The following is a 15,581-nucleotide window of genomic DNA, read 5'->3' as shown; positions in this document are numbered from 1 at the left end:
ACTACTTCTTAAAAGGAACCACCAAGTATCTTTACAAACTAAACCCGGAACTGGAAATGAAACCTTCTGTGCAGAACTCCGCTGGCTGCCCCCACGTGGAGCTCCAGGTATCGGTTGGGGTGCGCTCTCCACTCAAAAATTCGCGCTCGGGCCTTGAACTGCGGGCCGCTCGCGTGTCGGTCCGCTCCCCTCCCCGCTCCGCCCAAACACTCCCTTCGAGACACTCATTTGTAAAAAAATAAATGAACCAAGTACGAAGCCCGGGGTGCGGGTGCCGAGCTCCCGGCTGGGGAGCTGGGAACCGGGACGGGTCTGTGGGCCTGCAGCCCCCTCCCGGCATCAGGGGCCGCCCCGCTGAGCGCCCCCGCCCGCTCGCCCCGTCCCGGTGCCCCGACGCGGGCCAGGACCCCGGGAGGACAGCACGAAGAGTGGCGGCAGGAGATGGCACCCCGGGACCGGGAACGTCGGGGACGCTGAAGCCCTCGCTGCTTCGCTTCCGCCCGCCAGTGCGACCTCGGGCCCAGCGCCCAGGCCAGGTGAGCCCGGCGCCGGCCGCCGCGCTGCGGAGACCGGGCGGCCCGCTCGTTATATGGTTTGAGAAGACTCCCGGCCGCCTAGAGCAGCCAGCAGGTCCCATGGTGTAATGGTTAGCACTCTGGACTTTGAATCCAGCGATCCGAGTTCAAATCTCGGTGGGACCTCTCCCGATATTTTGGTTCTACAATTCCTGTTTTGGGGACCCCGGCGCAGGCCCCTGCCAGCTTGGGCTGTGCCGACGCCCGTGTGACCGGCCGGGCGGCAGTTTAGGGTCTCTCCCCTTAAGACGCGTTCATTTCAGGGCCTGCCTGAGGTTCGCAGTGCGCCTGCGTGAAAGTCGGGGCGGAAAAGTCAGGGCGCCTGACCCTGGGAGACACCGTGGCTTCACCCTGGAGCGGGTCGCCAGAGGAACCTGAAATACCCCGGGGAGCCCGCTTGGGGCGGGCAGCTGCGGCAGCCTTCGCGACTGGAGACACCCCCTGCCCCCAGAGCTGCCGAGAATCCTTCTCCCCACTGGCCGGTGTGCGGAGTGCGACACGTTTCTGTCGTGTACGCGCGGACAGCTGGCCCCAAGAGCTAAGGGGCGGAAGGCATGACCGGCTGGGGAGGAAGGTGTGGTTTGGGGGTACAGACACCGAAGTGTGGGTGTCTGTTTTGGTTATCCAGTATTCAGGCAGTAGGCAGGGAGGGTTTCTGTGTCTTTCTTTTTAAATTTTTCGATTACGGTTTACATTCAATATTATTTTGTATTAGTTTCAGGTGTACAGCAGAGTATTTAGACAATCATATGCTTCACAAAGTGCTCCCCCTGATACTCCCAGAACCCAACTGGAACCATACATAGTTGTTACAATATTATTGACCGTATTTCCGTTCATCAGTCTGGCTCAGCAGGGCGGGAAATTTCTGTCGTCGGTTCCTCATCATATCGAGGCGCTGTTTCTCCCAAGAGGAGGGTAGGGATCGCTGCAGGGTTTACCAACAGGGTTGAGCGAGTCTCTCTATTGGTGAGTTTGTCCTGGATCCATGTTTTGGGTGCTGACCAGGCCCAGGTGATTTGCAGGAAAGGGTGTACTTCTGGGAGAGGAAGGATGTGCATGGAGTGTTGTCTTCTTTGGATCGGTATGTGGGTGTTGAGAACTGTCTGTCCCTCTGGGATAAGTGATGAAGGAGCCCGCTGACGCATTTGTGATTTCCCTACGGGGCGATTGGCACTGTGGTTATAGGATCGCCCCTTGGGAAGATGCCATAGAAACAGAGAAGATCCTGGCACTGCTCTGAATCTCTCCCCTGAGCACCCCTCTCTCCACCCCACTACGCCCCACACACTTCTTAAAGGTTTGAATGGATTTGTGTGTATGAGCAAGACACAGAAGGTTCTAAAAGTTTGATATATGTCATTATATTAATAGAATATTCTTCTCAAAGACCCCAATAAAAAAGTGAAAAGGCAAGCCACAGAATAGGAAAAGGTATTTGGAATGTATAAATGACAAAGAGCTTATATCTAGATTGTGTGTGGCTGGTGTGGCTCAGTGGTTGAGTGTTGACCCATGCACCAAGAGGTCGCTGGTTCAATTCCCAGTCAGGACAAACGTCTGGGTTGTGGGCCCGATCCCCAGTGCGGGGCATGCAGGATGCAGCCAATTGATGTTATCTCTCATCATGTTTCTATCTCTTGAAAATCAATAAAGAAGATAAATAAAATAAAGAACTAATATTCATTTAGAGAAAAGATAGATGACCTAATGGAAAAATAGCAAAATACTTGAAATGGCACTTCACTGATATACATATTAAAAGATGCAAAATACCATTAGTCATTAGAAATATGCAAGTTAAAAGCTTAATGAAATATCACTGCACACTCACCAGAATGACAATGCTGAATGCTGTCCATAGAGAGAGACTCAGGATAAAGATCCTTTACTCTGAGCCAGCCTAACAGGTCTTTGGAAGATCAGGAAGATCAGGCTCCATTTCAGGCATCAAAGACATTGATAAATTTCACCCTGCCACCAGTGTTATATGTCAATTACATCTCAGTAAAACTGGAAAAATTAAAAATAAACATTGTGAGCCTTATCAAACAAGTGCTGGTGGGGGTTGCAGAAAAGGGGATTCTAGTACACTGCTGGTAGGAATGCAGACTGGTGCAGCCAGTGTGGAAAACAATATGGTGTTTCCTCAAAAAAATTAAAAATGGAACTGCTATTTGACCCAGTGACCCCACTTCTTGGAATATATCCTAAGAAACCTGAAACACCAGTGAGAAAGAATATATATACACCCATGTTCATAGCAGTGCTATTTACAATCGCTAAGATCTGGAAACAACCTAAGTGTCCATCAGTAGACGAGTGGATAAAAAATGCTGTAGTACGTTTACACAATGGAATACTATGCAGCTGTAAGAAAGAAAGTCTTTTACCCTTTGAGACAACATGGAGGGACCTGGAGAATATTATGCTAAGCAAAATAAGCCAGTCAGAGAAAGACAAGTACCACGTGATCTCACTTATTTGTGGAATATAATGAATAAGCTGATGATCAAAATAGATCCAGAAACATGGAAGTAGGGAACAGACTGACAAATCTCAGAGGGAAGAGGAGTGGGGGAAACAGGAGAGATAAACCAAAGAACTTTTATGCATATATGCACAACCAATGGACACAGACAATAGTGTGGGAAAAGCAGGAGGGAGGTGGGAGCAGGGAGGAGGGGGTCAATGGGGAAAAAAGGGGGGACATCTGTAATACTGTTAACAATAAAGATAAAAATATATAGTGTGAGCCTTATCTGTAAAGGGGCAATTATGCTTTTTGCAGAGCAGTGTTGCAAGAACTAGTAAAATAGTCATTGAAAAGTCCTTTTCTCTGCACCTAATCCACAGTAGACTCAATCACGGTTAATTGCTAGAAAGACAATCAGAAGAGTAAAGTCTCAGGAAACTCGGATTCGTGAGAAAAGAACACACGCTTATATGGAGAAGAGGGTTGCAACAGAGGCACAGATGAACTCGTGGGTGGATGTCAGAGAGGCAAATGGAAGGAACTTGCAGACAATTTGAGCTGTCCATCAACAGGACAGGCTTGAGAAATTCTGAGCTTCTGATGCCTGGAAGTCTCCTGGGGGCTCCAAGGTCTTTGTCACTTGGGGGTGTAGGAAGATTTCTGTACTGAGATAGAAGTTGGGCTCCACAAAAGTGGCCTTGCTTTCTGCTGAGATTTGATTCTGCGAATCCTCGCTCCCACTCAGGATTTTACTCATGCCCACTCAGGACCTTTCTCATCATTTCTAACGGTACTTAACCCACATGTAGTAAAACACTTAGGAGCTCACCACCATCCCTTCTCTCCTCCCCTCCTAGCTCCAGCCTCTCTGAAACCCCCTCCACACTTCCTTCTCCTTCCATCCCCGTAGCTCAGGATAGAACCTCTCTCCTCCTCGCCAGCAGTCTGAGGAGACCCTTCCAATGGTTTTAGTCCCTTGAAGGGCCCCCAAGAACAGCATTTTCCAGAAGATGGCGCCTGCAGCATGTTGTTCCTGACCAGAATCATCAACAGAGGGCAGTGTCAGGACCATGGCGGGGAAACCAGGTCTGTATCTAGCTTGGCCTCTTCCTTACGCCAGATTCCCAGGGTGGTCCACTCATTATCTTTGTTCATTCTTTGTATAGTTCAGATAATGTATAGTCAACACATATCACAGTGCCTCCCACATAGAGAGCCTATTAGGGATAGAACAGAGTCATTTAACTCCCATTTGTTGAGCACCTACCATGTTCTAGGAGCTAGAAATACAAAAATCAAAGACTTGACCCCTGCCCTCAAAGAGCCTGAACTCTTGACTAATAAATCGAAGACCTAAGTAGAATGTAAAATGAAAAACAATAGGCTCAGGAGTATTTGTGAACACAAAGGTAAGTGAAATCCAACTAGGTAAGGTTAAAAAAAAATCTAGACAAAAGCTCAGAACAGCATGTAGGTGCTACCATTTGTGTAAAAAGGGTTGGGGGAACGTTTATATGTATTGGCTTGTGCCCAGCTGGTGTGGCTCAGTGGACTGAGTGTTGTTCCATGGACTGAGAGGTCCTGATTCGATTCCTGGTCAGGGCACATGCCCGTGTTGTGGGCTCAATTCCCAGAAGGGATGTGCATGAGGCAGCTGATCGATATTTCTCTCTCACATCAATGTTTCTATCTCTTTCTCTGTCTCTAAAAAAATCAATAAAAACATATTTTAAATATATATATATTGGCTTGTATATGTATAAGACATCCCTGAAAGGTTACCTGATACTAGGGAGAGAAAAGGAGGGAAGGATTGTTCAGTGTGTACCCTTTTATACCTCTTTTCTGAACCACATAATTTTGAACGATCTGGTTATTCAAGTACAAAAGCAAGAGTCAGGGAAAGCTTACTAGAAGTGGTGCTTAAATGGACTTGTGATTCTATATGAATTAGCTAGTTAAAGAAGTGCCAGCCCTGGCTGGTTCGGCTCAGCAGTTAGAGGGTCAGCCGGCAGACCAATGAGTCTCAGGTTCGATTCCGGTCAAGGGCACGTGCGTGGATTGCGGTTCATCCGCGGCCCTGATCCAGTCGTGCAGGAGGCAACCAGTCAATGTGGCTCTATCACATCCGATGTTTCTCTCTGTCTCTCTCTCTCCCTCCCTCCCACTCTATCTGATGTTAAATAGAAAAGTATCCTCAGGGGAGGAATAAAAAAAAAGAAGTGCCAGCATGGCCTGGTGGGTGTGGCTCAGTGGATTGAGCCTTGTCCCATGGACTGAGAGGTCCTGCTTGGATTCCAGTCAGGGCACATGCCTGGGTTTCAGGCTCGATCCCCAGCAGGGGTCAGGCAGGAGGCAGCCAATTGATGTTTCTCTCTCTCTCTCCCTTTCTCTCTTTCTAAAAAAAATCAATAAAACATATTTTTAAAAAAGAAGTAGCACCATGATAAATTATTTCAGCGGAGTCCTGGGGGCAGATGAGGTGATCAGTGGGGGAAGCTGAGGCCCCAGAAGTAAGCGGGGCCTGACCTATGTGGGAAGGGCCTTGGTGCTAAACCGAGAAGTATTTTTTATTCTATACAGTTGACATTCAATATTATTTTTAAACCCAGAAGCCTTTTAGTTTTTTTGTGTTTTTTTTTGTACAGACAGAGTGGGAGGGAGAGAGATGAAGAGAGAGAGAGGGAAACATCGATGTGAAAGGGACACATCGAGTGGCTGCCACCTGCACGACCAACCAGGGCGGGGGACAAACTGCAACCGAGGTACATGCCCTTAGCGGGAACCGAACCCGGGTCTCTCCGGACCGCAGGCGGACGCTCTAACCGCTGAGCCAAATCGGCCAGGGCTTAGTTTTGTTTTTTTATTTTTATTTTAAAATCTTTTTTTTTTTGTATGTGCCCTTAGCAGGAACTGAACCTGGGACTCTCTGGTCTGCAGGCCGACGCTCCAACTGCTGAGCCAAACCAGCCAGGGCTTTTAGTTTTTAGTTTTGTTTTTATTGGCTTTTTTAGAGTGAGGGGGGAGAGATAGATAGATGATAGATAGATAGATAGATAGATAGATAGATAGATCGATTTATTGTTCCATTTATTTATTCATTCATTGGTTGATTCTTTTTTATTTTTTTCCCTCTGTTGTTTTTAGAGAGAGAGGAAGTGAGAGGGAGAGAGAGATAGAAACATCGATGAGAAAGAACATTGATTGGCCACCTCCTGCATGCCCCATCCCTGGGGGTCGGGCCCGCAACCTGGGCATGTGTCCTGACTGGGAATCAAACTGGTGCATATGGGTTGATGCTCAACCACTGAGCCATACTGGCTAGACTATTGGTTTATTCTTGTACTCTGAGGATCAAACCTGCGACCTTGTGGGTTTGGCATATTGGGAGGATGCTCTAGCCAATTGAGCTACCCAGCTAGGGCTAAACCCAGAAGTCTTACACGTGTGGAGAGTCAATAAGGGTTTTGAGCAAGGGAACCACAGAGAATACACTAGCAGCCAAGTGCAGTGTGGGGTGAAAGGGGGCCAGGTAGGAGGGGAGTTTCGAAGGAAGCTGTTGAATCATGGGGTGAGAGGCTATGAGTCTAACTAGGGCCTGGCAGGGGGAGCAAAGGGATAAGTAGGTGAATGTGTGAGAGATGTAGAAGGCAGCATCTCAGGTATTTGCCTCTGATCAGATGGGATGGGGGGAGTGGGCATGGAGAGGCCAGTCCACTGCGCTTCTTTGCCTCTCTCTCCTCTCCTGGCCTCCTTGGTTTGTATTTCCTCAGCTCTGATGCTACAGGTGATGAGTCACCCACTTCACCCATGTCTGTGGCCTGCTAGAGAATAGAAAAACGAGAGGGGACAAGGGAACCGCAGAGTTGCCTCTCTTACCCCAGCTTCAGAAATGGGGCAGGAGGGCAGGGAATAGGATGGTTTGGGTGCTATTTTGAACCCCACCTCAAACTGTGCTCCACCACCAGGCCCAGGCCTCTGTCTCCCTACACAGCACCAAATATGGAATAAGTGGGGCCCAGTACAAGAGGAAAATGTGGGGCCCCTGTGCAAAAATTATTAAGAACTTCAAGATTGCTATAGCAGCCCTGGCCGGTTTGGCTCAGCGGTTAGAGCATCGACCTGCGGTCCGGAGAGACCCGGGTTCGGTTCCCGCGAAGGGCATGTACCTCGGTTGCAGTTTGTCCCCGGCCCTGGTTGGTCGTGCGGGTGGCAGCCACTCGATGTGTCCCTTTCACGTCGATGTTTCTCTCTCTCTCTCTCTTCCTCTCTCTCCCTCCCACTCTATCTGTGCAAAAATGGAAAAATGTCCTCAGGTGAGGATAAAAAAAATTAAAAAAAAAGATTGCTATAGCAGAGTATTAAACCAAACACAGGGCCCTTCTAAGCAGGAGGTCCCGTGTGACAGCTATGTGACAGCACAGGTGGACCATGCCCATAAAGCTGGTCTGTCCCCAAGCTTCAGACTCAAGAAGAATGGAATAGGGTGGGGCAGAGGGCTCTGACTAACTTTCCTAGAGGCCCTGAGGCCATAGTTGGGTAACGAAACTCTGCCTAAGGCACCAAGATGCCTAGTAGACAAGACCTCATGCCTCTAGGCTGCAGGGGTGAGAGTCAGGAGGCAGCAGGGTGGGAGGGGCTGGGCTCTCTGATTCACTAGGAAGGATTTCCAGCTTCAGCCACTTCAGAAGCTGAGTCCTGAATTAACCAATCAGCTGTTTCCCCTCTTCCCCTCTTCCCTACTTCCCCTCTCCTGCTAAGGCCTGGGAATCCCATTCTGGGGGTCTCCTGAACAAGGAGTGTGGAGGAAAGGTGATGTAGAATTTGAACCTTGAGAATTATTCAGATTGATGTAGGTTGACCGGGAAATCAGGACCATTTCCCCTCTCTTCCTCCCTTTTCCTGACTTGAAATCATTTTACTGCTCAGGATCATTAGAATTTCAATCATCCAGTCTCTGCTTGGTGGCCTCAACACCTCCGACCCTCCATTCTTGGCCCTTTTCGTGGCCCTTCTTCCTCCACCCCAGCAACCTGAGTTGCTGATGTTCTTCAAATTCCATTTTTAGCCTCTTCTCATCTTGGTCCATGCAGCCATCTTGAGCAGCGTCACCTACTTTTATAGTATCAGGGGCCACCTCTCATCAATACTGCAGGCTCAAGGGGAGGAAGAAGTGTAGGGAAACCATCTAGAGTCACCTGGTGGAGAGGGCTTTCTAGTTGGCGACACCACCATTCAGTCAGTCGTCCCAGAAAGAAACTGGAAGTCATCCTTGAAGTTCCCTGGCCATCCTCCAACATTCAGTCAATCTCTAAACCCTGGAGATTTTACTTCCTAATTATCTCTCCAATTCATCACCTTCTCTCCACTCTTAAACCACTTGCCTGATTTAGTTCCTAATGACATCTGGGTGCCTAGATCCCAGTGATTTCACTTTCTCTGGAAACTGCCCATCTCAGCGGCGGCACGGAAAATCATTAGGGAAGGAATTCCTCCCTCTTTGATTTCTGGGAAGCAGTTAAGGTTCTGGTCAGATGATCAGGTCTCAGAGTAAATTGACAAGGACTGACGACAAGGATATCTGGAGAGAGCCATGTGGCTGGTCCCCTTAGGGTGAGCTCAGAGACTGAAAATATTCAAGTGTCTTGAATGGGTTTACCAGAAGCCTCCCTGCACAAGAGGCTCTTTATAGCCCCAGTGGGCTGATGGGGCACATAGAACAAAGCAGCCAGAGAGGCAGGAATGGAACTCGTGCACGAGAGGACAAGCATGGGCTTCCTTCATCAAAACCAGCGCAACTTAACCAATGAGCCAGCAACGGTGACAACCCTGAGCCCCTCTTATAACACCAGACCTCAAGACAACCAGCAGATCCTCTGGTGGCAGGTCAATGGAGAGGACGGACTTGGCACTGAAATAGGCACTTATTTAGGAATTGTGTTCCTTGACTGTTATGTCCCTGCCAACACTTCCATCTATGGACGTACGGAATGTCTTCTAGAGGCCCATAACGTGGATCCTGGAACAGAAAAATGGCACTAGTGAAAAAGCTAGGGAAATGCAAATAAAGTCTGGAGCTTAGTGAACAGCATTGCACCAATGTTAATTTCTTAGTTTCAATAAAAGTATCATGGTTATGTAATATATTAACATTAGGGGAAGCTGGGTGGAAAGCATGTGGGAACTCTTACTAGATCTGCAACTGTCTGTAAATCTAGAAGTATTTCCAAATGAAACTACAGCATTTTTAAAAAGAAGTTAGGCAAGGGGCTAAGGTCAACAGGAGTTGCTGATCTTGCCATGTGTCCTTCATCTGGAAGCTGGTGGCTTCACAGAATAATGCACTGGCGTGGTGAAGCCCAAGTTTGATGCCAGCAAGGGGACACCACTTTGCAAAGGCAAAGTGCTGTCAGAGGCTGCTGGATGTGCCCTGAACGGAATCGGTAACAGCACACAGTGCTTTCCTTTCAGGGCTAAAAAAGCTTAAGGATGGACAGAGGGGTTATGAAGGGCTTAGATTCCATCAAGGACCGGCTCTCAGAATGATCATTCTCATCCTCTCAACTTGCTAATGTGAAGGTCTGAGCATGTAGGAAGGAATGCGGCCAGCAGGGCACAGAATAATTCTTTTGAAGTGGAAGGTGAGATTGCCCTCAGCCCTTTGAAGCTCCTTCTGGAACTAGGAAAACAGACAGAAAAAGGTGTCAGAATGTTGGGCCCATGTCTGACCTTGAGTCTCAGGGGTTCTATTATTACTACACCTGTGGGGGTGGCTAGGAAGTGTATGGGAGGAGCCAAGAGAACATCTGGGGTGCCACGCCCCCAGTAAAGATGCTACCCTACTCAGAGCCCCCCCAAGGGTTCAAACTCCTCAAGAATAAAGGTTGGATTCACCCTCTTGGACCAAATACCCCAACCAGTGAGAACAAGGACTGGTGGGTGGAAGGAGGAAGCCATAGCCACATGGGCCATAGCCCCATGACGGTAGCCCCCCGTCTGGTTTTCCTTTCTTACTGCTGGAGCCTAATGGGATATTCACCCTTCCCCATTTTATAAAATAAGAATTATTGAATTTAAATGTTTTCTTGTTCTCATTTTTTATCTTTTCCTTTTCTTGAGCACAATACATTGACAGTGGGTGAATGTATTCCAGGCTGCAGAATGGTGAGTTAGCAAAGGAATGGACGCTCCTCAGGAGATCCTGGATTCTGACCTCACCGGTAGGAGCAGGGCACACCCTTGGGCTGTCACCTGTCAGAAGCCAATTTCCTTCTAAAGGCAAACATTACCAACTCACTCCCAGCAGATAAGGTTGTTTAGTAGAACAACAAAACTCCTCTGGTCATCCCTAAACCCAACTATTTAGCAACAAATCCTAAGGATGTAGGCCTATCTCTTGACATTCCAACAACTCCAATCTGATGGGTGTTTGGATTCAAACCCTTCCACCCCCCTCATCTGTATGCTTCTGTTTATGCTGTACCTTCAGCCAGATTTGCCATCCATTTACTCATTTACAACTTAACTGTTCAGGACTCAGCTCAAGACATCACCTCTTTCTAGAGGCCTTTCCTGTCAGCCCTCCCAGGATGCAACACAGCCAGTCAGCTGGATTAGGCAGCCCTCCTACGGTTCCTGTCATACCCACACTGACCTCTTTGCCACTGCACTGGATGCGCTGTATTATGAGTGTATGTCTGTGGCTCCCTCAGATAGTAATCACTCCACTAACAAGGCCCAGAAATCAGTCTTGCTTTCATTGTACCCCCAGCCTTTAGCAGGATCCAGCCTTCCTTCTGCTAACCAAGGCCCAGCTTTCCATTACTTAAATACCTTCCTAAACTTTGCATGCCCTGAGGGTGAAGAAAAAATTCGTAAGGAAACACACACACACACACACACACACACACACACACACACACACAAATAAAAATAAAATAGAAAAGAAAGTTCTTACCTGAGCTCCAAGCAAAGTCCTTTAACCCTTGACCCGTCTCCCTCTCCAGCCTCATGTTTAACCACGTCCTGTTCTGCCCTTGTCATTGCCCTGAATGTCTGTCTGTCTACCTGCTCTGTGAGTCTCCGGCACCGTTGACTTTCCTTTCCCCATAGTAACGCTTACTAATTTAACTATAAGCCCTTTGTTCCATGTCTTCTCTGCTAAATTCCATGGAAATAGGAGCCATGTTAGTCTTGCTCATTCTTCTACCCCTGGTGCCAGGGCACAACAAGCCCTGAGACATTAAATGAATCACAAAATCGTGACTTTACAAACTTTTTGCTATGAGGCTATCTGGGGTGGTCTAAATGACTAGGAGGAAGACCACAGGAGTAGACATGAGATGGGAAAAATGGACCTCCCAATTCCAGTCCTCGACCCAAAGTTCTCTGTTAGAAATGCTGGTTCCTAGGAAGAACGGGGAGGGGGAAAATGAGAGAGGTTCTGAGGAGGAGTAAATGTCTCCTAAGGCCTGCCCACTGGGGTCTCAGGGTATTGTAGACTCTTCAGACCCCACCACTCACGGGCCAGCTGCTAAACTGGGGAAGAGCAGAGTGTTTCCAAGTGAGGTCAACAGGGATCCAGCAGGTGGAGGAGGTAATGGCAGAAAAGACTTGAAAATGGGCTTAGGAAATGGATACACAATGCATGCAGCCAGATATCTTTATTCTGTGACTAAGAGAAGGTGGAAATTCACTGGTTTTTAACCAGGACAGTTGGCTCTGGGTGAGGAGTGGGGCCGAGGAGGGACAGACAGTCAGGGGGAGGGGCTCTTGTGCCATCAGCTTATTATACAAGTGCCTTTGTCCTTGAAGGGATTCTTGTCCTCAGAGATGCCTTTGAGAAGAGGGTCGTTTCCTGCTTGGGCCTCCACATAATCCTTGATTTCCTTTCCTGTCTTGGAAATCTGCGAGAAAGCAAAGCAAGGTTCCAAGCCTGGTTTCCCGCTCAGGATCCATGACTTGGTCAGTCCCCCCAAAACAGGCTTCTGGACAGGGCGGGGACAGTGGCCAGAGAGAAGAAAGATGATGGGGACAGGCAAGAGTGAGAGGGGTGTCAGTTCCTTGTGCAGAACCACAGAGCCTCACTTACCTGCAAGGGATGCTGGCCCAGAGACGGGGCTGCAAGGCGGAGGTTCCCTCCAGTGCGCCTCCATGGGGTCAAGCCCCAGTCTCCTTCCACATCCTACCCCATCCCGGAGGCACCTCTTGCTTCTTCTGCCCTGGAGAGGCCCTCGCACCCCATTGTCCGTCGTTTCCTTCTCTAAGTCCCAGCTCCAAGGGGATGGAGAAGAGGGAGCAGGGAAGGGAAGAGGAGACTCACCGGAGTTCTTGGGTTCCTCACTTCCTTCTTCAGCTGCTCCACCTCCATCCTCAATAGTTCCTTCTCGCTGAGCTCCTGGGCCATCCTGCCCTGAAGAGACCTGGTCCTGGAAAGGCTTTTGCAGCTGGAATTGCAAATTCCCCAGGTTCCCCGAGCTCCCTCCTCTGTAGTCTCTGCATCTCATCTTCTACCATCTTCCCTGCCATGTCCCTCAGTCCAAGCCCCTCACTGCTCATATGCTCACTGTGTCCTCCCCACCCCACCTCCATCACGAGCCTAGGCTCAGGAGGAGAGTATGCTCCCAATCTGATGGGGGAGGCACAGACTCTGTTCTCAGAGAAGGACCTGTCTATGAGGAAACAGGATTTAGAGCATCAGGAAGGAAGAGGAAAAGAGTTTCTCCCAGTGAGGGAGATTTAGGAAGCAAAGGTATCGTTGCACACACTACACAGGTAGAAGTTTTTTTTGTTTTTGTTTGTTATCCTCCCCCGAGGACATTTTTCCATTTTTTGTTCAGATAGAGTGGGAGGGAGAGAGAGGAAGAGAGAGAGAGAGAGAGAAACATCGACTTGAAAGGGACACATTGAGTGGCTGCCACCCGCATGACCAACCAGGGCCGGGGACAAACTGCAACCGAGGTACGCGCCATTAGTGGGAACCAAACCTGGGTCTCTCTGGGCCGCAGGCTGACGCTCTAACAGCTGAGCCAAACTGGCCAGGGAAGAAGTTTTTTAAAAAATTAATTTGAGCCCTGGCCAGTTTGGCTCAGCAGTTAGAGCGTCGGCCTGCGGTCCGGAGAGACCCGGGTTCGGTTCCCGCTAAGGGCACGTACTTCATTTGCAGTTTGTCCCCAGCCCTGGTTGGTCGTGCGGGTGGCAGCCACTCGATGTGTCCCTTCACGTCGATGTTTCTCTCTCTCTCTCCCTTCCTCTCTCTCCCTCCCACTCTATCTGAACAAAAAATGGAAAAATATCCTCCGGTGAGGATAAAAAAAAAAAAATTAATTTGAGAGAGAGAGAGAGAGAGGTGAAACCCACAACTTAGGTAGGTGCCCTGACCCAGAATCCAACCTGCCACCTTTTGGTGTACAGAACAAGGCTCCAACCAACTGAGCCACACTGGCCAGGGCCAGGTGGAAGTTTTTTGTTGTTGTTGTTTGATTTTTAGAGAGAGTGGAAGGGAGGAAGAGGGAAAGAAACATCAATGTGAGAGAGACACACCATTCGGTCGTCTCCTGCACAATCCCAGGGTCGGGGATCTAAATGGCAACCCAGGTACCTGCCCTCGAATCCTAGACCCTTTGCTCCACTGGCCGATGCTCTAACCGCTGAGCCAAACCAGCCAGGGCCAGGTAGAAGTTTTAAGGAAACTCCAGGTCCTGTCAGGGGAGAGGGAACCCTAGTGGTTAAGAGAAGGGCTCTGGAGCCTGTCAGACTCCAGCTCTGACCCCCGCTCTGCTGCTTCCAAGCTGTGTAGCCTTAGGCAAGTCACTCAACCTCCTGAGTCTTAGTTTCCCCATCTGCAAAATGGTTATAATAATAGTATCTACCTTATACGTGTATTGTGAGTACCAAGAAAAGAATGCATATAAAATATTTTAATGCATTGCCTGGCACATAATAAACACAATGCATTTATTATTATTACTATTATCATCACCATCAACATCATCATCGCACAGTTATCAAGAAGGCCTGTCAATAATTCTAAGACTAGATCCCAACCCAGTACAACCTCAGCCCCTCTCACCTGCCAAGGAAGAGCGTGCACTTCAAGTCACTTGTGCCGACCCAGACAGGATGGTGTATGAGCCACCCCGCTTCTCATCAGCTGAAAGTCTTTAGATAAAGCAGATGGTCTGGAAGCTCAAATCTCTGATGCCAAAGCTGATCATAGGCTCAAGGTTCTAAGCCTATCCACCGGCCTGAGCCTCCAAGCTCTCACTGCCCCCAGAGCAGACACCCTGCCCCCTGCATGAGTCCACTCCTTTAGCGACCTTCTGCCTTATTTCCCCATTTCTCACCTCCAGCCATACACGCTCCCCTGCCTTCTCTCCCAAGCCTTCCCCTCCCCCATCTCTGAGACTGTGCTAAGGCGATTCTTCTCCATGAGGCAAGTCCTAGACCAGCTCCTAACTTCCCGCACCCAAGAGGCCTTTGTGACCCTGATTGGAGCCCCGCATTTCACTGTATACGGTTCTCCCAGCTCACTCTTCATTCACTCATTCAATGAAAGTGTACTCACGTAGGACGCTGTCAGTTAGCATTGGGGCCATGGCCACCTCTAACCCCATGTCCATGCCTCCTTGCCTCCCTCTGAGCCCTGGGTGTGGGTCTCCCTCAGCAGCCCCCCAGCACAGTCACATATCCTGATCCTTCTCTTGGTCTCCTCCCAAGATGACAGACACTGAGCTCCTGCTCAGGCTGACACCTGTGCAATGACAAGGGGCTCTCTTGAGGAGCAGATGTTAAGGGACCTATATGGTCAGTGAGTGTTCCTCTTTTTCTCCTGCCTCTAGGGGACAGACTGGGTGCTGAGAGGGGCAGGAGGAGGCCCAGGGTTCATCCTAATTTCCCCTGCTCCAGGATCTCCAAGAAGCTGAGATCAGGACAGGACCCTGGAGGTCACCTAGTCCGACTCCCAGTTAATGCAGCTAATAGGGCACTTACCTTCCTAAACCCGACCAGTTCATCTGGAACTTGAACCTGGTGCTTCTCAGAGCCAAGTCCTTCCTGTTGTCTAATCCGAGTCCCTCACACTTGGCCCACTTCACCTCATCCTGCCTCCATGGAGCGCAGAGCATGTACACAGACCTGCATGGCCCGTAGCCCTCAGAGGCTTTCTAACACTTCTGGGGCCTCTGGCCTCTCTTCCCGGGGTTCAGTGCGCTCCTCTTGCTGTTGCATTGTCTGTTTTCCGTTGTTGCTGCTCTGCCACCCTACAGGCCCCCAGCGTGACTGGCCTCCATATCCTCTCCACCCTCCACTCTCCTGTCCCTTGGTGACTCATCCCTGGGCTTCCCAAGGAAGCCCCCACCCTCTGCCTTTTCCTCCTCTTCCATGAGTGGAAAATCCGTCTCCACGCCCCCCCCCCCCAGCAGACCAACCCCCTTCCTCCACAATCTACCCCCTCCGGACAGTTTCCTCTCCAGGCCCAGGGAGCAATCACAGACGCCCCGACCTTAGCTTCCTCTGCTGGGAGGGGTTGG

At 49.5% G+C, this 15,581-nt stretch overlaps 1 protein-coding gene and 1 non-coding gene across 3 annotated transcripts; one reads left to right on the top strand and one right to left on the bottom strand.

The window, feature by feature from the left end:
* The first annotated feature begins 629 nt into the window (after positions 1-629).
* On the top strand, positions 630-701 carry TRNAQ-UUG. Its single transcript has one exon. It is a non-coding gene; the product is annotated as a tRNA-Gln (tRNA).
* Positions 702-11,709: 11,008 nt separating this feature from the next.
* Positions 11,710-15,417, bottom strand: GNGT2 (G protein subunit gamma transducin 2). 2 transcript variants are annotated; one of them, XM_036269119.1, is made up of 3 exons: positions 14,123-15,417; positions 12,374-12,497; positions 11,710-11,957 (listed from the first exon to the last, which is right to left on the bottom strand). In XM_036269119.1, the coding sequence occupies exons 2-3, from the start codon at positions 12,455-12,457 to the stop codon at positions 11,832-11,834; spliced, it is 210 nt and encodes a 69-aa protein (XP_036125012.1). In that variant the 5' UTR covers positions 12,458-12,497; positions 14,123-15,417; the 3' UTR covers positions 11,710-11,831. The 2 variants fall into 2 exon arrangements, with proteins under 2 accessions (XP_036125012.1, XP_036125011.1); XM_036269118.1 differs by having other exon boundaries at positions 12,374-12,479.
* Positions 15,418-15,581: the final 164 nt, after the last annotated feature.

This window comes from Molossus molossus, unplaced genomic scaffold (assembly GCF_014108415.1).
Source record: "Molossus molossus isolate mMolMol1 unplaced genomic scaffold, mMolMol1.p scaffold_m16_p_19, whole genome shotgun sequence".
Classification (NCBI taxonomy): Eukaryota; Metazoa; Chordata; class Mammalia; order Chiroptera; family Molossidae; genus Molossus; species Molossus molossus.
The sequence above is the reverse complement of the archived record's forward strand: the minus strand, read 5'-3'. Positions and strand labels throughout refer to the sequence as shown.